Consider the following 21,748-nt stretch of genomic DNA (forward strand, 5'->3'; position numbering starts at 1 on the left):
CAACTTCATAAAAGCCTGCGTGTCAATGTACATGTATGCTTTTAGGATCGTTTAGGAGCTGCTGCGGTTAGGGGAGGTTCAACCTCCCCCTCCTGAATGCGGAAGAATCTTGTTCAACGCGGCCAGCGTTGATAATAGGACATGAAGCCTTAGGCACAATTTTCTTATTCAAATTCCTTTAGATTTACCTTCAACTATATAGAAACGCCTGCCTGGCTGCATACACATTGAAAATGTTTAAAGTTTGATCTTAAATTCAGTAAATCTAAAAAAAAAAATGTACAAGACAATTGTATAATGTATGGCCAGCCTTAGTCAGAGTTGTGCAGCATACAATGGAAGCCACACAGAATATTCTGTTGCTGAATTATTGAAGTTCCCTTAAAAGTGGAGTTCTTACTAAAATAAAATTATATTAAAAAGTCAGCAGCTACAAATACTGCAGATGCTGACTTTTAATAACCGGACACTCACCTGTCCCAGGGTCCAGCGATGCGGAGGAATAAAGCCCCGCTCGTCTCCCCCTCCATCACTACAGTGGGGCGCCCGGCTGTAGCTTCACAGCTGGGCATGCACTGCGCATGCGCAAGCTGTGCACCGTGATTGCACATAGGAAGGCGGAAATGTAACCTTCCTTTTCGGTGCCACGCTTCCCAGGGAGGAAGTGGAAGCTGAAACCCTCTAAAAAGGGTTTCCGCTCCCCCCCCCCAAAAAAATAAATAATTACATACCAAATGTGGCATGTCAGGGGGTCACCTTCCTATAAAGCGGAAGTTCAATTTTTGGGTGGAATTCTGCTTTAACTCATTCAGGCTTTAAAGCCGAAGAAGGATTGTATTAAAGTAGATTTATAAATTCAAGACACAAGTCTTGACTGATTGAGTTGGCCTTTTACCACATGCACTTCTGTTCTCCATGTCTAAAGATTACAGAAAAGCTAGATCTTTTTATGCTCCATAAAGCAGCGATTGTCATGTATATTCTGACCTACAAAAAGGTTTTATTTGGTCTTACAATTACTATTTCAGTATTCATCGATTTATAATGAATGCCAACAATCACATAAACAAGCTATACGATACAATTTCTTGATTGATCATGATCCTCCCATTTTATTATCTTTGCTTTTCTTTATACCCCGCCCAAAACACACGTGGAACCACTGCATGCATCAACATGCACCAACTGAAAAGAAGACAAAGCCTCACAATTCAGGAATGACCAGCAAGTGCAATGCATACCCACCCCAGAGAGCCATGGACTGTATGGAAACAGCAAAAAGCATTCCAACATGCTACAAGAGCAGGGACATTTTGAAGGGAAAAGCAGAATGAAGGCAACAAATGAATACCACTGGCTTGAAGGAGACTTTCAAAAAAGCAGACGACTCATATAGACTAAAAAAGAGTAAGACAAGTGGCAGACCTCAAGCATCTTACTGAGGAAAACCTGGGCCTAGAACGGGCTGGAAGCCTCAGTAAGGATCTAGTGCGGAAAACATATCTGGAAGATGAAACATGAGGGAAGAAGTAGTAGTGACTTTAGAGAGAAAAGAGTAAAACATTGGTTGGAAGGATAGGGGTGAGATGTTAGAAGTAGTGGAACATCAGAGAGCGAAGGGGTGCGCAACACAGAGGAGGGTAAATGTTCACACATGCACAGTGGAGAGAGAAGATGGGACAAGGATAGTAAAAGTAAAATGACAGCAAACAAAATGTAAAATATACAAAGGATTGAAAGCGGGTACATTTTACATATGGAATGATTTGCACAAATAGAGCATTGTGTATACGGTTAAATGGTTGATGAAATAACAGACCATGTTAGCAGAAGGGAAAAGAGGAAAGAAATAAAAATAAATTAATAATAACTGACATTTAATAGACGAAAACACTATGAAAATAAATAAACATTTTAGCACAACACATACAACTTAGAACTAAATCAACATTCACCTGTATCACAAGTGGATGGTCTTTCTCTATACATCAAACCGAAATATCATTTATACTAATAAATGATTCTGGTGGCAGTTGTGAAATACAACATTATCAGGTGGATAATTCTTTTATTTTTTTATTTTTTTTAGGGAATCTGTTTTATGCCGATATTTAAAACAAGGGGGGGGCAACATATGATTTGCTGTTCTATCCTCAATCTTCCATTGACAGAATTGTAGGATATTTTTTTTTTAAGTTAATATAAGCTCCTTCCACCTGACTTCTATAAAGAAGGGTTGCACATGGTCTCTGAATGGACAAAGCACCACTTTTAAAAGAACTGCTCTAAAAAAAAACAAAAAAACTTCTGAACGCATATACAAAAATAAAAAACTCAAAAAGCAAATATTAAAACAGTATATACAATTAAATGTATTCCAAAAAAAAATTGTTTTTTAGTATTTTATTTTACTTGGCATCCGCTTCTTTTAATAACTTTCTTAGCAACACACCATTTACGAAAGGGAGGAGCAGAATTCAAGCCCAATAAAGCTTAGCTGCCTACAGAAGAAAGTGCAGTGATAAGACATCAGTATGGGGTTTTTCTTTTTCTGTTTAATTCCAAGCTTGGGACAGAGGTGACCTAGCTGTACTGCTTTACTGCATAAAAGTCAGGCCATCCACCTTGTTGTGTTGTCTGGCAGTGCTTTGTGTATCTAAAAATCATATACAAGTTTTTCTGCTGTGTATTTAGCTGTGTGCCAGGAGTTCATCTTTGAATTAAACATTTTAAAAATGCCTGCTAATATATATTAAAGATAAATATAAATATAAATATATTTAGCACCAGGGATCTAAAAATGTCAGTAAAACATTACCTGTCTTTCCTTCTTTCCCCCATTGGCACAGTGCTTATTGATATCCTTGGTAAACTGGCAATGGAGTTCTGTGACTGGCTGCTTGCAAATGATGATGTTTCCAAGTTTAGAGGAGAATGAGGAGGACTGGATAAACTGGGGCTGCTACACTCAGATTGAGACAGGGAACCTGCAAGAAAAGATAGCTGCAGTTAACTTGTAATCAGAACCAGACCAATGCTAATGATCAGACATGTCAATTTAAACAATCCTCTAAATCAATAAACATGTCTCATCAGACACATTTATACTATTTGTACCTCCGAATGTAAAATACAGCTTCATACTAAATGTCATACTAGCTACTTCCCGTTGGCAAGCTATGACAGTCAACACATTGAATTAACAGGGACATATCGGTAATCCAATTTGACCCCATAACTACATATTTTTGCATAGTTGGCAATCTAGGCAGGGCCGGCCCTATGATGGGACCGGGTGGTACCATGGGTACCAGGCAGCACTTTTAGGGGGGCAGCATATTTTTTGTGCTATAAATATATATATTTTTTAACTTTTTGCTATAATAAATATCCCCAAAATTTAAAAAAATTATTTTCTTCAGTTTAGGCCAATATGTATTCTTCTACATATTTTTGGTACCAAAAAAGTTTGCGCAAAAGACATTGTGGCCGCCGGCAATTCACAGGTCCCTTTTATACTCCTGGATACATGTATAGAGCCATGGCAGGTCCTTTTATACGCCTATATGCATGTACAGAGCCATGACAGGCCCTCTTTATATTCCTTTACATGTAAAGAGTCTCGACAGCTCCTCTATATACATGTACAGAGCCATGACAGGTCCTCTTTATACATCTATAGAGCAATGACAGGCCCTCGGTATACCCCTTTATACATGTATAGAGCCATGTCAAGTACTCTTTATAGTCCTATATACATTTATAGAGCCATGACATGTCCTCTTGATATTCCTTTACATGTAAAGAGTAATGACAGGTCCTCTTTATACATGTATAGAGCCATGACAGGTCCTCTTTATACTCCTATGCATGTATAGAGCCATGACGGGTCCCCTTTAGTTATCATGATATAAAATAATGAATGTGGGGGCCTTTTGGTTGGCGTAATTTTTTTTCTGGGGGGGGGGGGGGGGGCAACATTTCATTCTTGGTCCCAGGCAGCACAATGTCTTGGGCCGGCACTGAATCTAGGTTTCACACCAGCTCTCAAGAAACCAATGCGATGCCCATTTGTTTTAGCAGAAAGTCTAAACTGGCAGCCTCACAATATTATTTTCTGGAACCGAAATTGTAAATGTCAAACTCTATATTAGCATCGCTACCTTACACAAACTGACCCGTGGACTGCTTAATGCAGGCGATATATTTGGTATATATTATTTAGAGCCGTGATGAAGCTACACAGATTACTGTTTTTGTACTTACCCCTATCTGAGCCCACTGGGCACCTCACATATCTTGGAGTTAATGGAATTTTAATGCGCTCTGTTCTTGAAGAACCTGGAAGTTAAAAACAAGGTGAATGATCACTGATGTGTTGGAAAAATCCATAAAATATGTGTTCTACCCATGTAAGGATCACTCAGCTTCATCTGATCGTGCCATTTATTTAAAAAAAGGTACCCCGATGTCCATTGCTTATTATTATTCATTGCTACTTTGTTTTTATATGAATTTTTTGCACTTTGTTGTTTTTGTTTTAATATATAACTTAAAGATTTTATGATATTTTCATTAGTTATCACCAGTTATCTGGCGCACTGTGGATAGTCTGTTAGCCACACAATCCGTTTGATGAAAATAGGATAAAACGGTATATGGTCTATACTCTGCTATCAGGCATAATGTGCACTTAGAATTTTTTTTTGGTGTCCTGCTGTATTTCGCCGACCTTCTCCTTCCCTGCACGGTCATCGGACTTTGCCATTAGATCTGTGTTGAGAAGTTGGAGGAGGTTTGACTGCCTAGTTTAGCCACCAAGCATGCGATTTTTAGACTTGATTTTTGTCATTTTCTTCTGTTTGCGTTATATGACATGTGGGAATGAGGGGGTGAGCAGTATAGACACTTAGTAGTAGTAGAAGATCCTTGATAGATTCAGTCAATTGTTTAATTGCTGAATCATGCTCACTTGTGTCATGCATTTAGATTATACACTCACTGGCTACTTTATTAGGTACACCTTGCTAGAACCGGGTTGGACCCCATTTTGCATTCAGAACTGCCTTAATTTTAATTCTTCATATCATAGATTCAACAAGGTGTTGGAAACATTCCTCAGATGTTTTGGTCCATATTGACATGACAGCAATATGCAGTTGCTCTCAAAGGAGCTCTACTGGAATAAGATCTGGTGACTGGAGGCCATTGGAGTACAGTGAACTCATCGTCATGTTCAAGGAACCAGTTTGAGATGATTTGAGCTTTGAGACATGGTGCATTATCCTGCTGGAAGGAGCCATCAGAAGATGGGTACACTGTAGTCCTAAAGGGATGGACATGGTCAGCAATACTCAGGTAGGCCGCAGCGTTTAAACGATGCTCAATTGGTACTAAGGGGCCCAAAGTGTGACAAGAAAAGATTTCCCACACCATCACCAGTAGCTTCAACCGTTGATAAAAGTCAGGATAAATCCAGGCTTTCATGTGGTTTACGCCAAAAATTCTGACCCTATCATCTGAATGTTGCAGCTAAAATCGAGACTCAGCAGACCAGGCAAAAACAAATGTAATCTTCCATTGTCCAATTTTGGTGATCCTGTACAAAATGTAGCCTCAGTTTCCTGTTCTTAGCTGACAGGAGTAGCTCATCTGCATCAAGGTTCCAAGTGTTGTGCATACAGAGATGGTTATCTGCATACCTTGGTTGTAATGAGTGGTTATTTGGGTTACTGTTACCTATCATCTCAAATCAGTCCACCCATTTTCCTCAGACATAAACAAGGCGTTTTCGTCCACACAACAGCCGCTCACTGGATATTTTCTCTTTTTCTGACCATTCTCTGTAAACCCTAGAGATCCCAGTAGATCAGCAGTTTTTGAAATACTCAGACCAGCCGTCTAGCACTGTCACGTTCAAAGTCACTTAAATCCTCTTTCTTCCCCATTATCGATTTAAATTTCTGCAAGTTGTCTTCACCACGTCCAGATGCCTACATGCATTGAGTTGCTGCCATGTGATTGGCTGATTAGCAATTTGTGTTACCAAACAATGGAACAGGTGTACCTAGTAAAGTGGCCGGTGAATGTTTATTTCATGTGTTGTATGTGTTCATGATGTTTGAGTAAGCCCTAAATCAGCGTGAAACGTGTTACCTTTAATTGATCCCATCATACCCGTAATATGATTTTAATGCTTCAAGAGATTTGTTTGTATTTGTATATGTCGGTTCTATGAGCGCATCGAGGCCTTTGGGTAATGACTGCGCTGCCAATAAGCATTTTTATAAATAAATAAAATAAATATAATAGAGTCATCACAGGGTGCAGCAATATTCCAGACTTGTGCATGTTCAATAAAGCCTATATAGAATGTGTTTCTGAGCCCTAGAGTGATAGATGTTCAAGCATCTGTGGTCGGCAGTCTTTTAAAAATAATAGATAGGAGCAGCTGTATGGATCTTCCCACACATCATACTTACTGCTCTGGATGCAATATTTGCTCCCCCACAATAAATTGTTGTAGGTGAATTTAAAGGATACTCTACAGATCAGCTGTAAAATCACTGTAGTAACCTGAGCTACTACAGTGATGGCTGCGATCTTCTGGGAGCCATGCCGAGTGCCTGGCCTTCTGCATAGTAACCATGGGGGAGATGGGGTCGCTCACTCAGCATAACTGCCATTAAGAGAACGCATTGCATTTTTCTCAACCAGGTGGCAGTCTTTTACACTGAGGCTGCAGAAGCTTAATGCCAAAATGCCCAGGAAGTTTTCACTAATCATGCAGTCATGGATTTAGAAGCCCCTTACAAAGTGCCAAAAAGAGAGCAAATAGTGAATCTGTTTGTCTCTGATGGTGTGCCCAACTAGTGGCCCAGGGGCCACCTGTGGCCCACAGAGCCCTTTGATGTGGCCCACGACCTCCTGCTCTGGGTTGGAATAAAATAGAATACCGTTATTAAAAGGTACATTTTTATTACTAAAATCGTAGTGTGTGTATATAAGGGCATATCTGTTCTGCAGTGGTTACTGGGCTGATTTCAAACTGATCCACAGGTACAGAGAAGTGCACCTGTGGGCTACCTGCACCGAGTCATAGACTTCCAATACCTGCAAATTTGGCGTGCTGAGAGTAGAGTGGGCTCTATAGAGCCAAGTGGGCTGCCATCCACCCGCTGATTGTGGCCCGCGACCGGCTACCAAGTCGCTTAAGTGGCCCTTGCTCTTCAAAAGGTTGGGCACCCCTGCTCTAAAGTCTCAGACTAGGTCCAAGGCAATGTAGAGACAATTCCTTTGGATGCTTAGAAACAGGTCACAAGGATGGAAGTATAATGTCCTCATTGAAAAGGAATGCCAAAACCATCTTCAAAGAAAAGGATGGTCTTGGGCACAAGACAAACTTGTCATTGTGAAGGATGAGGAAAGGCTCTTTTAGCTTACCTTTCCCTCCACCACAATAAAACTACACAAAACATTACCACACTCCCCACCAGAAGCCTACGGATGCACCACAAGCTTGTTCCTTGTCATCATCCTTTTCATGTTTCCCTTTTATCATATGAATGCAGCACTCCAAAAATTAGCTGCTTTGACCCGCTTTCTCCCAGTCCGACTGCTACTATACAGATAATTACAGGTTAACCGGTTGAAAACAAGTTGAATTTGGGTATTTACACCAGTTACATCTGAAATACATATATTGATTTATTTTTGTTTAATAAATACACTTTTGCATTTTTTTTTGTTTTTAGATCTGCCAGGTGTTCAGTTTTAACATAAACCAAATAACATTTCATGACATGACATGACAAGGCATTTTAAAAGTAATCTATAATCAGCTGTACTTACCCAGGCGAGCACTGGAGGGGAGAGAATTGGAACCATGAGATACTCTGGGGCGGGATGTGTCACAGTACTCACTGGGGTGTTTGTGGCTCAGGTCTAAGCTTAAGCGACCATGGTGCTGTCCACTGCGAGTCATGAGAATATGGTTAAAAAAGAATCCTAAAGGTTATCATATGCACATACTCAAAGTGTTTCTTTCAAATAGAACATTGAATACACGTTAAAGAGGTTTTTTGGTAATCAGAAAACTGCTAATAAATTGCTGTGTTATTCAGGTTACCATAGACAATTTACTAAAAACCAAAAATCATAGGATTCACAAAGTTCATAGCAAACTCTCCTTTTTAAACTTAGTGGACCTGTCAGCTAGGATCTTCATTTGCCATGGAAATCTCTTTTGTATTGTAACTCAATGTAATGTAAACAATGTCTGCCTTCATTTTGTAAAGCGATGCGCAAACTGTTGGCGCAACATAAATCCTGTATGATAATAATAATAGAAACCTCCTAAATGCTATTTGCCCAGTTGCCATGAGGTTACTCTTGCCTCAAAACACTGAAGCAGCAAGTGAAGGTAGAACTCCTGATCATAACTAACTAGAGTATTTAAGCTGTTTGATTAGCATGACAGCCAGGCAAGTAGCATTTTAATAAAAGGAAGTCTTTAATGGTAGCTTGGCGCACCTCCTTTCAGCACAGGCAAATTATATAAATGGCTACACATAGGGCTACAAACTGAAATTTGCAAACAAATGAGGACACAATGGTACCTTAAAGTGGATGTAAAGCCACTCTCATCCCTTCTAAACTACTGCCATAGTGCTGATCTATAAGGATATACATGCCTCCTGTATGTATCCTTACCTGTCAAATGTCTCCCCTCTGTCTGTTATAAGAACTGAAAAACTGCAGATTCTGTGGGTGGGTCTGTTGTCTGGAGCTCGGTGGGTAGAGTTGTGATGTCAGTGGACTCCCTGCCCACCTCCTGTGTATTCCTTACACTAAATTCTGCTATGATCACCAACATCCAGTCAAAATCCAGAAAAGTAACCACATGACTTCAGAAAAGAAGTGGGGGTGGGAATTAAAAAATATATATAATTTTTTTTCCCCCCGTTAGCTGGGTGGGAAGTCGGGATAGGGTGGTCTCTTCACCGGTCTCTCAAAAAGAGAGAGGGGAAGAGTGAAGAGTAGGGGATGTTTATAGTGGAAAGATGTATTAGATTGGGAAGTGTTGGATTAGGGCGAATGTATATTTTGTTTTTGTGGTATATGGTTTTGTAATTGCCCTGTCCTTATTTCTTCTTTTATGTATAACTTGGGGGGGGGGGGGGGGGGGAACAAATAAATATTTAACTGTGAAAAAAAATAATAATGCCCGTCTCAGGCTAGTGCATGAGATATGTAAATAACCTGTCATTTATAGCAAGGGGGAGGAACGGACAAATGTTTTCTCCTGTTTGTCCATTTATCTCACTGAAAAAAGAAAAGAGGATTGCTCAGAGCTAGACTAACTCTTTGTGGCAAGACTGGGCACAATAGGAAATCTTATACTCTACATTGTGACAGCAAAACATAAAATTTGGGGTTTACATCCACTTTAAATTACAGCTAGAATACGTTTCAGTCCCTAGTTGAACCCTTGGAGCCCCATGAATCTCCTTAGCCAAGTCATTTCCTGGCTATAAGAAACAGACAAGAACTAAACATGCAACAGGGCTGCATGTCTAAGCTTACACAAATAACCAGAGCGATTACTTGCATGGGCTACTCATAAAATGTCATATGCACATGAAACAAACCAAAATTCAAACTAGCAGTGTATGGACTGCGAGATTCGACTTTATTGGAATGTTTTATATCATCCAAGCACATATTAAAACCACACTTCTTTTTGTACGTGCAATATCAGCGATTTGTTTGAATAGGATGCTTTGTTGCAACTCAATTTCTGACAAAACAAAAAGTGCCTGATCACTGCAGTCTGTTACACCCCATTAGGGGGGCCTTCTTTGTCTTCCAAAACGCAATAAAAAAATTGAAATATAAAACTAGGCAGAACTGTTTAAAAATGTAGAAGTCCAGAAAATGAGAAAACTTGTGCACAGAACAGCCAGAGTAAAACTAGCAATATATACTCTAGCCCCAATTTTATATGCAGATATTTAGTTATCCTTTGGTTCAGCCACATGGTTACTTTAAGTTTGTCATACACAAAAACACAACCACCGACAGCATTTCTCTTCACACACAAGTAATATCAACACAGCGCAAGTTCACTGCCTAAAAGCGATGATATAATACCTCTGATGCAGGTGCTGTGAGCAGACTTGGCCTGTGGAGGAAGGACAGTTATTAGATGGTACACGATGGCTCCAGGCTGTGTAGATTGGGCTTCTACAAACTGCTGTAACTGCGGGACATGGAGCCAGACTCCGAGGGACAGTACCTGAAAGGAATTGCAAATCTCAAGCCTTGGGCAACACTGATTTAGCAATTTACAGTTCTGTTGCAAAATTTAATTTTATAACGTCAACCAAAATGTGAAAACTGTTCAAGCATTTACTCACCTGACATACCAGATCCATACAAGGAAGTTGTAAAAATTTCACTATGGCGGGGAGAAGGTATGGGAGAGAATCGCACCCACTCATGAGCTATGTCAGGAGACATACGATCCTCTGAATTGGGGGAGAACTTCTGGGTCTGACAAAAGGGAAAATAAGAATGCAAACAAATAAAATGCCAGGCAGTCACCGTTAGTGAATGCATACACATGACCATGGTTGTATAAATGGTGGTTGTGCTAGTAGACCTAACTCGATAAATATTACGGTATGAACTTAAAATCTTTGTACAATCAAATTTGGATTTCCCAAAATTATGTAATATGAGGGACTTATTAAACTATCCAATCAGGCAGGTCCTTGCACTAAACAGTTGGTAGATTTTACGTAAAATCTTTGTCACACAAATTTCCAAGATTTTCTACTTTTCTGAATCAGACTGCATTTTCATGAATGCATTTCTGTAAATAAGCAATAAGTAAGCAAAATAATATGTGGAACCCACCCAGAAGGATTTTATGTTTATGCAGAGATGTGACCTGTCTTAGACCATCTTGATTTTGTCTCCTGCTTACATTTCATGAATGTCCGCCACAAAAACCCATTCTGCTTTTTGATTAATAGACAGCAAACTTGTGATTCAAGCAGAGTGGTAAAAACGTGAGTTGTGACAATATAGTTATAATAAATCACATTTTTGAAATATATAAATGTTGCCCAACTCATTTTATTTAGAGTTTGAGCCTTTGTCAGGTTTTTATTGAGTTTGGGGACTTTATTGGTTACATTTCCAGTCACTTCTCATCAGAACAGAATGTGATTGGATATCTCCCTAACAGGGACACAAACAAAAACTAATTTTTAGTAGAGCGAGAAAGTATGTTTGTGACGTCAAAGTCTGTTCCAGTGCCCCTACTAAACCCTACGTAGTTGATTTACTAAAACTGGAGAGTGCAAAATCTGTTGCAGCTCTGCATGGTAGCCAATCAGCTTCTAACTTCAACCTTTTCAATTAAGCTTTGACAGAAACACCTGGAAGCAGATTTTGCACTTTCTAGTTTTAGTAAATTAACACCTATTTCCTGAGTGTACATCACAGGGACAGGAAGTGAGGAAAAAGCTCTACAATGGAGTTACAGCAGAAATATAAATCTGAAATGTTAAGTTTCATTATTTATTATCTTGAGTTGGGCTTATCACTGAACAGCTTTGTCATGTTTTTATATAACTCAACAGCCCCTATAAAATAGCGGCAGTGCAGGCCATTTCTGTTTTATCAATGTACTCATATAAAAGTGGCAAAAGAATAGTCCTTAAGGGCATTATAAAAAAAAAAACAGATAAACTTACACCAATTGTGTAAAACAGAAAAGTTTGAGGTTAAAAACAGATTATAACATAATAATCACCTGCAGTGCATGATGAGGAATGGATACAGGAGCTAGGCGATGCTTTAGTGCTGGAGCAGACAGTGGTCTTGGCCTTTTTACTTCTGGTTCCTCTGCTCTTTGTAAACAGCTTTCCACTTCCCCACCACCTCTGCATCCTGGCAAGGCACAATTTGTCCCATCATCTCTGCAGCATTTCCCAACACCCCTACTATGCTGTATCTTGTGGGAGCCTTCCTGGCCAGAAGCAGGAGATGGGCTAGTAGGAGGCGAGCCAGCAGTTACTGTGGAATCAGAAGCAGAGCTAGACTGATGTCTATGTTTAAATTTAATAGAGTCACTACGTTTTGGAGGAGTTGGGGGTGTTGGTGGCCTGTCCACCTTTGAAGGCTGGGGAGAGTGTGCAATGATTGGCCCTGAAGGCAAATAGGTAAGTTTTGGAGGAGTTTGAGGCCTCTTGAAGGTATCTGGATCAAATATGGATTTTCTGTGTCTTGGTCTCTTGAAGACTGTGAACTCACTCTGGGAGTGTCCTGGGCTGCTAACTATAACTTTAGGCCACGTACCACTGCTCCTCTTGCCTGTAGGTGCATCAACCATAACATCTGCAATAGCATCTGGGTATCCAAGTGGTCGTCCTTCCTCTTCCAACAACTCATACCCACGACCAATAAAGACTTCTCCCCCAAGTGATCCCAAACTATGTTCAGAGTGGCTGTGACAGCTCAGCTGAAGGGCTCGGTCTGATCCACTGCAATCTCCCATCTCCTTTTTATGATCAATCATATCTGGGTTGAAGATGTCAGTTTGTGTTGAGCTGTTGTTCTTCAGGTTCCTTTTGTTATGAGCTTGAATATTTGATGGGAGTACACGACATGACTCCTTAAGGTTTTCAAAGAGGTTTTGTCCACTCCATGATGTATTTGGTGGAAATATCTGAAATTGTAAAAAAAATTTAATAAATAATCCAGGTTATAATTTCATGGTAAAGCAGCAATACACGTCGTCGGCTGACTTTAGGGTCACTGCATAAACAAACTTTTTGAATATAAAAAAAGTAATCGATTTCAGTGACTTGTCATGTACATTTTATGATACAATTATTAATTGGTAAAGAACAAGGTTTGTACCCTCTGTAATATTCCCTTCTAATCGTGATCACACCAATACATCTGGTGACGAATGCTCTGCTCATAAGAGTGGGCACTAAGAAAAGCAAAACATTATCCCACATCTAGGATCTAGATCTTTCACTAGGCACTGGCTTCCTAGTCTTAGCTTAGCATCTTTATGTGATAGATACATCGAAGTTCACACGGTTTTACTTTTGTTTCCCTTTAGCAATTTACCAGGACCCAGGGAAAGAATACACTACAGTCCTCTACAGCACTCCAAGATATGGAATTCACAGCCAAGTCAAAATTCCTCTTATCCTAATCGTTCAGTACAGGACACAGGCAACTTATTAATACACCATGGGACATTCTAAAGCAATGCATTTTAGGGTGGGCAACATCTAAATAAAAGAACTCTACCAACAGGCCCAACAAAACATGGATAAAAATTACCTAAATTCAGAGTGCCACTTGCAAGAACCTTGCAGTCGAAAACTGCATCAGCAGAATGTAGGCATGCACCTACTAGGTTGAAAAAGTATGAACATGTGGCGGCCCCGATTATCAGCGCCAATGTCCATTTAACACAAGCCTGTTATCGGCTCTCTTCTGATTTCCTTGCGCTGTCAGCGTGAGGAAAGAAAAGTCTATAACCGACTTGTGTTTACGTCCGTGATCAGCCGTCATTGGACACAGCTGATCACATGTTAAAGGGCCGCTGTGATTGGCCCTTTACCCCGATCTGTGATCAGCCAAGTCCGATCACGGGAGGATGACCATGTAAGCCCTCCCGGCAAAGTAGCACGGGCAGTGTGTGGTCAAGAATATAGGTCATATTCACTTTAGTATGATTTTCTTTGCAAATCCACCTTTCCCCCTGCAAATTTTTTATGCATTCTGGTGCATTTTTTTTTTTACTTCATCTTAATTGAGAATATGTGCGTTCGTGTCCATTTTATAAGCACTTTGCCGCATTCCATACAGAAAAAAAAAATCACCAACATGTACTACTTTTGTTGATTGCACTGCACTGCTGTCAACTAGGGCCATTGAAATCCATGTTAAACACTGTCCATGCATTTTTGATCCTGCATCTGGTGTGAGCCGGCCCTTCGTGTATCATTTCATGCTCTTTCTTGACATATCACGCTTTCCTGAACATTGTTAAAAGCAGATATATTTGATACACTAATCAAAAGACTCTAAGGTTTTAAATACCTTTAAAAGGGAAAGGCTAAATGAATCCCGACAGCTTCTCAGAAGAGCCTCACAATCGGTGATGGACTTGGTGTCTAGAGCTATACCATTAATCTGTTATTATACAAAAAAGATTTTAGAATACAGTGAAAAACAATAGGCATTCCAATGAAGGCTTGCTGAATAAAGCAAAGCAAAATGACAGCGAGAATGTTCAAAGTAAAATAATCCATAACAATCAGATTTCAGTTTGCTGTAATCAAGTCTGTAAACATATGTTTTTTAGATTGGTTGATATGGCTTAATGCACTATGTATATGTACAGGATTATGGTGTGCAATGCTTTACTACAACATCACATCATCTGATAAACCACACTGATTTAACAAAGAGTTGAACTGTCACAATGTTATTAATGCCACAGTTGGCAAATCAGAATTTATTTTTTGCCAAAGTATAGTAAACTTACAGCCACCACTCTGTCACCAGGCATAAGTGTTCCTTCCTTGGCAGCAGGACTCCCGGGCATCACAGCCGACACCAGCACACCAGACTCCAAGGAAATTCCACTGTCTGTGGCATGCAATATAGTAAAAAAAACTGTTTACATCATCAGAAAACACAGCAGAACACCCATTAGACAGCTTCAGTAGGCTTTTGTTCACTTCAGAATTACTTCTCTATCCCCATACAAGTCCGTGGGAATGGAAAAGCAGATCAAATGCAGGTCAACTGCACCTGTAATGATTTCTAAATGGCCTCAGAATCTTCTAACATTGTCAAATGTCAACGTCTAAAGCATGCTGCATTTGCCCACTGAAGCCCATCTATACATTTTAAGGATTTTAAAGATAACCAAGACCCCTTTCACACTGAGCCAGTTTTCACGTGTTTTAACGCTAGAAATGGCACTTGTAAAACGTTGGAAAACTGCCTCCCATGCTGCCTGAATGTGAAAGCCTGAGTGCTTTGACACTGGAGCAGTGGCGCTTGCGGGACATAAGAAAAAGTCCTGCAAGCCGCATCTTTGGGGCGGTTTAGGAGCTCTGCCAAAATGCTCCTGCCCATTGCAATGAACAGGCAGCACTTCTGGGACGCCTGAAAAAGCAACGATTAAACACAACTAAAGCACCACTAAAACAAGCAGCGCTTTATCGCTAACACACGGGCGGCTCCAGTGTGAAAGGGCTCTTAGCAATACATGAAACTGGAAAACCTTTTTACTTATTGTACATAAAATAAGAAAATTTCACCTTTCTGGCCACCCAAGCTGATCTGAAGAGGAGTGACAATTCGATTGCCCAGGGACTTTCTTCTACGAATTACCATGTTAATGACATCCCCTCCACTTAATACAGCTTTAATTAGCTGCTTGCGATCCTTATTTGTGAGATCCACATCATTAATCTTCAAGAGGCAATCATTCACCCTGCAATTTGAATAGTCATGTTTATTACCCAACATTTTACACAGAGTTGGTCAAACATACAAAACATGTACATGAAATCAATGCAATACTGAATATGAAATCAATTTTCATTGGACCATATAAAACATAGAACAAAGAAAGAAACCACTCAGACTGTACAAGGCCATGTTTGCACTGCCTTAAACAAATTCTAATAAAGTTAATGATAAAAAACTAAAATAACGGGAGGGTTGGAAAACTACTTTTTCTAATATATTATATAAAATACACACACATACAGTACATACATTTTTAGATATTACTAGCTGAATACCCGGCGTTGCCCGGTCTTCCTATCTTAACCTTTTGGGGAGGAAAATCATAGTAATATAAATATACCCATCTTTTATATAAGGGTGTAGGTAAGGGTTAATTTAACTGTCATATATTTTTATTTGGCATATAATTAATATGTGTACCAGGTATTATTGAAATATCTCCAGGCGTACAGAAGTTATGTGGGAACATACATTTCCCATTGATTTGCATGGGACTTTAAACAAAAACCCCGACCCTCACAAATGGGGGTAGTTAAGGGATAAATTAACTATCCTATAGTTTAAGTGGACATATAAGCAACATGTGACCAAGTGTTATCGAAATATCTACAGCCGTTTGGAAGTTATGAAGTAACATGTATTTCCCATAGAGTTGAATGGGACTTTAAAGGAAAACCCCGACCATGGCAAATGGGGGTGGGTAAGGGTTAAACCACCTATCCTATGTTTGTTGCTGACATATAAGTAACATGTGTGCCAAGTTTCATGTTAATATCTTTAGCCGTTTGGACGTGATGCTGGAACATACATACATACACACACGTTGAGTTTTATATATATATAGATAGATACACAATTTATATAGCGCCAACAATTTACGCAGCGCTTTACCATGTAGAGGGGGGACAACACAATTACAGAAAGAAAAAAAAAAAAGTGTAAGGATTTGGGCGACTGACAAGAGCCAAATTGTAATGGCTAGACAAATGGGTCAGAGCATCGCCAAAACTGCAGCTCTTGTGGGATGTTCCTAGTATGCAGTGGTCCAAAAAGGGAAAATCGGCAACAGGGTTATGGGCGGCCAAGGCTCATTGATGCATGTGGGGAGTGAAGGCTGGCCCATGTAACCCGATCCAATAGAAGAGCTGCTGTAGCTCAAATTGCTCAAAAAGTTTGCGCCGATTGCAAAAAAAAAGTGTGAGAACACACAATACATTGCAGTTTGTTGAGTATGGGCCTGCATAGCTGCAGATTGTTCAGGGTGCCCATGCTGATCCAAGTCCAAAGCCAAAAGTGCCTACAATAGGCACATGAGCATCAGAGCTGAACACGGAGAATTGAAAGAAGGCGGTCTCGTTTGAGGAACTCTCCAGATCTCAAATTGAGCAGTCTGATCCATGTAGGCCTCCACCCTGCAACTTACACTACTTAAAGAGGTTGTAAATCTCTAAACACCCCCCAAAAAAACTGCAAAACAATGGCATAATGAGAGAGAGAGAGACATAGTAGCTCATTATGAAATACTTTCCTTCAAATAAAGCTGTTGCAGCAGTCCCCACACCGCTGTCACGGCCGACATCTTTCCTGAAGCTTCTTCTGGGTTCACAGGCTATGGTGCTGTTTGGCCGGAGCCGTGACATCACTCCCCCATCGGGAGCTGCCCTTCACGTCACGCGCTTGGAAGGAATGGCACCAGTGAGCCGTTTCTTCCAAGTGCATGTGCCAGTGATGTCACTGGCTGCATGTGCTGGAAATATCTCCTAAAAACAGTACATGTTTAGGAGATATTTTCACAAGTTTTGCAAAACTTTGCAGAGGAAGTTTACTTTCTCTTTAAAGGGATCCGCTACCAAGTATGGCTTGATGTCAGATACCAAGGCATACCTTCAGAAGTCTAGTGGAGGCCTTACCTCTTATGGTGGTCATAATGATATGACTGATCAATGTATATTTCCTAATAATATAGCCGCAAATCAAAAGCAGAAAGAGTATTTCTGACAAGAGCAAGTCAGAAATCACTTCAAAATGAGCAGACAGAGAGGGGGAAAAGAAGAGAAGGAAAAAGGTGTGGGGGGTGGGACCCAAAAATGAGCATGTATAAGGGAGAGAGAGGCAGTGGTGAACAAACAGAGAAAGAGGGAGAGGAAAGGAAAGCAAGACAGGGCGACAGTGTATAAACACTACCATAGTACCAAGAGTCATCAACAGTTAAATTATTATTAAACTCAAAAGATATGTACCTTAAGCGGCCATCGGCAATGCTGCCTTTGTCAACCTTTGTCACAAAAATGCCACCGTCCCCTGGAAAGTAGGGTTCATTCACTCCATCTGCCACATCAAATCCCAGAGCCTTAAGGTCCATATCCTCCTTTAAAAAAAAAGCAGTGTCAGTACATTTACGGTAGTAGAGAAACAGCCACAAAGCATAATGTTTCCACTTCTGTTTTTGTCTGTAGGGATGGTGTTCTTGGGGTCATAGTCAGCATTTTCTTCCTCCAAACACGGCGGTCGAGTTGAGGTCAATGAGCTCAATTTTGGTCTCACCTGTTCACAGTACTTTCTCCGAATCCTTGTCTGAATCATTTAGATTTTCATTGTCAAACTTCAGACGGGCCTGTACATGTGCCTATTTGAGGGGGACCCTGCGGGCACTGCAGGATTTCAATTCATGGCAGCGTATTAGGTTACCAATGGTTTGTTTGGTGACTGTGGTGCCAACTGCCTTAAGAGCATTCACAAGCTTCTCCTGTGTAGTTCTGGGCTGATCACTCACTTTTACCATGATCATCCTTACCCCATGAGGTTAAAAAGTACATGGAGCTCCAGAACGAGGGCGATTGATGGTTGTTTGGTATTTCTTTTCACAAAACTTCTTGAGGGATTGCAGGTGGGAAGCGACATCATACCAGGAAGTTTTATCGTTTATACCTATGCTGATGAACTTTAACTGAGCTGTAAGCCTTTTTTATACAAATAAAATTTGTTGTTGAGGATCTTACACTATTGGGAGCATTCACTTCATTCCTACATGGCACATTAATAACTAATACTGCGGACGCGGCGCTCTCAAAGAGACCAGTACACCGGTCATCCAGGAAGTATACCCAACAGGAGACAAGCACCCTGGTTAGAGGGAGGCCACACTACAGGACGCCCAGCACTGAGCAACATCAGGAGATGACACGTTGGATACGATAACACATGCATTGTAACATATCTGGAAGGTGAGAGCACAGTGGTGACAAGAAGTAGTCACGAATACCTTTTTGACTTGGTTTATTCATGCATCAACTTTTTATATGGATTTCACAATAAGTTTCACAATTTTTTTTATTTTCCACATAAACTGTTTTTTATTCCTATGGAATTAATTTATATATTATATTGTCTGTGTACACATTACAGATAAGGTTTGTATATTGGTACGTTTCCAACTATACAGGATTACCCAGTGTGGAATATTATATATAGCGGTTTTAAATGTGCACTATGGATGCGTTTATATGATTAGGTGGTAGAGCTGCACTTTATTTGGATTCCTTATTTAGATACATTGTAGGAATACAATTGTGTGCATGCAGCAACCATATATACTATACACATTGGTCTGTTTTATTCAGTTATACACAGATTTATACATATACACAGTTTTTTTGTCTTGAATGCCACATTTTGAGAGTTGACCACTAGATGTGATTTAGGGAGATTGGAGGTTATTTTATCATATACATTTCAAGTGTAAGCTACAGGAATTCACATACTGGTCAGGAACATTGTTTTGTAACACCAATTTAAGTTATTGTGGCGCAAGAGTTGTTTTCTTGTACTAAAATTTTGCTCAGTTTTACCACTCTACCACATTGGGATAAGACAGCAACACAGGGTAGTTTTAAAATCAGTAGGCTGACTTATTGATATTCATTGTGAGAAGCAACAGTAAAGCACAGTAATTAAGTAGCACACCACAGCAGGAAGCCAAGGCTGCATAGTTGGCACAAAAATGATTAATAACATATAGCACAGTCATTAAAAGGAGACGTATGGCCAAAGCTTTTTAGCTATACTTCTATGGGTCATAGGAGTGCAGTTTATTCTGCACTCCTGTGACTGGTTTTCAGCGGTCCAGGCTGAGGAAAGATCTCAGGTTTCACCCAGATTTATGACCGGCAGCTGGTTCAGACTCTCAGCACAGTACTGAGAACCTGAACCAGCTGCTTCCTGCTCTCCCCAGGCCAGCGCTCCAGTGAGTGCTGGAAGGGCAGAGCAGAGAGCCGGTGACAGAGTCAGGGAGAGAACTGAGGGATCAGCAGTGCTTAATTGCTCAGTTCTAACTGCAGAGCTGGCAGGGGACAGATGCAGCATCATATCAATGCTGCATTCACCTAGGCGAGTATAAAGTTGTTTTTAGAATATATACATATATACACACACACACACACACACACACAATTTTAAAGCTATACAGTTTAAGTTACATATAGGTCACTCAACAGCGCCCCACAGAAGCCTTTTCTTGTTTAATTACGTCCTACTTACCCTCTCTCGCTCAAACTCTACCACTTCCGTCTCCCACTCCAGCGAGTCTGTGTCAATTGCAGAATCGTGAGAGCTATGAGCCATAAGCTGCCGGAACCTGGCTTCTTTCTCAATGTGATTATCCATCTTTTCTCTTAAAGTGATAAGAATACATGATTAATAGTGAATGCAATCATAAAAACAAAATGCCTAGGTTTTATTTAGGTATTTTATTCATAAATACTCAAAAAAAATCTTACCTACAAGTCTGCGTGTAGACAGCCCTTTTATGTGGTTGCTTGAGCCTAAAGTGCATTATTCTGGACTCGCTACAGATAGAATGACACCCCCACCACCACTGCTTAGAAGGTTCATTAATCCTTAGGATTAGTAGTCCTATACTCTGTATGAAAGCCTGGCATGTTTTTATTTTATTTTTGTATGCAATGCAAACAATCCCAAAAGGATTACGGTATAATCTATGGTTGCAGAAAACAACCTTAACATGTTTATCCAGAGGGTGAAGTGTGTTTGGTAAATGGAAAATTAAAAAAACAGTGTAGAGGATGAAGCCTCTTTACAGCTACCACAGGCTGAGACTCCATCTGATATACTACATTACAGTGAGACTTGTATATGCCTTGATTTTCCCGAAGAAGCCTTGACACCATACTATTTATAGTGGCCACATGGAGAGCTAAGAAAATTTGTAAAAATATAAAAGTTTTGCTGGGGCAATTTACCAGCTGTTTATTGTAAAAATTCTCACTCTGTGAATTAAGATATTTACTGGTTGCAAAAGTAATGAATGCAAGTATAACTGTTATTCACCCATCTTTTGCTGGTCTTTAAAGTGAACCTGTCATTTATATATAATAAAAAAAAAAAAAAAAAAAAAAGCACAACACTATCCACATGAATGAATAGGGCTCATGTCAGCATTAACAATAAAAAAAGTTTGAGCAAAAAGTACCCCTTTCTTATTGGTAATAAACTGCTGCTCTGAGATCTATCATGTCACTGCAATAAACTGAAACCTGACTGTGAACTTCAAAACTCTTTCACTGTACCCTGTACTACCTTAAAGCAGAAGTAAATGAGAAACTAAAAATAAAATAGTAAAATAGTCCCTTTCCCCTGAAAAGCAATGTCATAATGTGCTAGTATGAAACTTGCCTTTAGGCTGCATTCACACCTGAGCGTAGCGTTTTGCGGCGTTCTTTACCAAATTTTTTGCCGCAATTTTTTTACCGCGTTTTGTCGCAAATTTGGACAAGTCTAGGGTCACCAATGTTAAAAACAGAAAAACGCCCAAATCTGCCTAAAAAAAAAGTCCCAGAACTTGTTTAAGCTTCAGGCGTTTTTGAACTTCTAGCATCAGGCGTTTTGTAGTGGAGATGTGAACAATTTCCATAGAGAATAATAGATTTTTTCCCCCTCCAGCGTTTTGTAGCTTCAGGCTTCAAGCTTCAAAAACGCCCTGCCGCCGACAGGGCTTCCTTCTGGGTTTGCGTGCTCCGGTCCTTTGAATGGACGAGCTGCGATGTCACTCCCACACATGCACGAGGGGAGTCACCGTTTAAGGCACGGGGATCTAAAGGAACGGCACATGAACGCCGTTCTTTCAGGAGCGCATGAGCTGTGACGTCAC

The 21,748-nt window shown here is 40.1% G+C and overlaps 1 protein-coding gene across 4 annotated transcripts in view; it reads right to left on the bottom strand.

The window, feature by feature from the left end:
* DLG5 (discs large MAGUK scaffold protein 5) overlaps positions 1 to 21,748 on the bottom strand; it is a 185,849-nt gene that overhangs the window by 68,146 nt on the left and 95,955 nt on the right. For all 4 annotated transcript variants that reach the window (XM_040320601.1, XM_040320600.1, XM_040320599.1 and 1 more), the window contains 11 exons: positions 20,119 to 20,251; positions 17,823 to 17,950; positions 15,369 to 15,544; positions 14,585 to 14,688; positions 14,137 to 14,229; positions 11,825 to 12,739; positions 10,419 to 10,554; positions 10,153 to 10,297; positions 7,852 to 7,973; positions 4,267 to 4,341; positions 2,819 to 2,987 (listed from right to left, as the gene is read on the bottom strand). In XM_040320601.1, the coding sequence (XP_040176535.1) occupies positions 2,819 to 2,987; positions 4,267 to 4,341; positions 7,852 to 7,973; positions 10,153 to 10,297; positions 10,419 to 10,554; positions 11,825 to 12,739; positions 14,137 to 14,229; positions 14,585 to 14,688; positions 15,369 to 15,544; positions 17,823 to 17,950; positions 20,119 to 20,251 (2,196 nt within the window). The remainder of the gene's footprint in view (positions 1 to 2,818; positions 2,988 to 4,266; positions 4,342 to 7,851; positions 7,974 to 10,152; positions 10,298 to 10,418; positions 10,555 to 11,824; positions 12,740 to 14,136; positions 14,230 to 14,584; positions 14,689 to 15,368; positions 15,545 to 17,822; positions 17,951 to 20,118; positions 20,252 to 21,748) is intronic.

The sequence above is a fragment of the Rana temporaria genome, chromosome 8 (assembly GCF_905171775.1).
Source record: "Rana temporaria chromosome 8, aRanTem1.1, whole genome shotgun sequence".
NCBI classification, from domain to species: domain Eukaryota; kingdom Metazoa; phylum Chordata; class Amphibia; order Anura; family Ranidae; genus Rana; species Rana temporaria.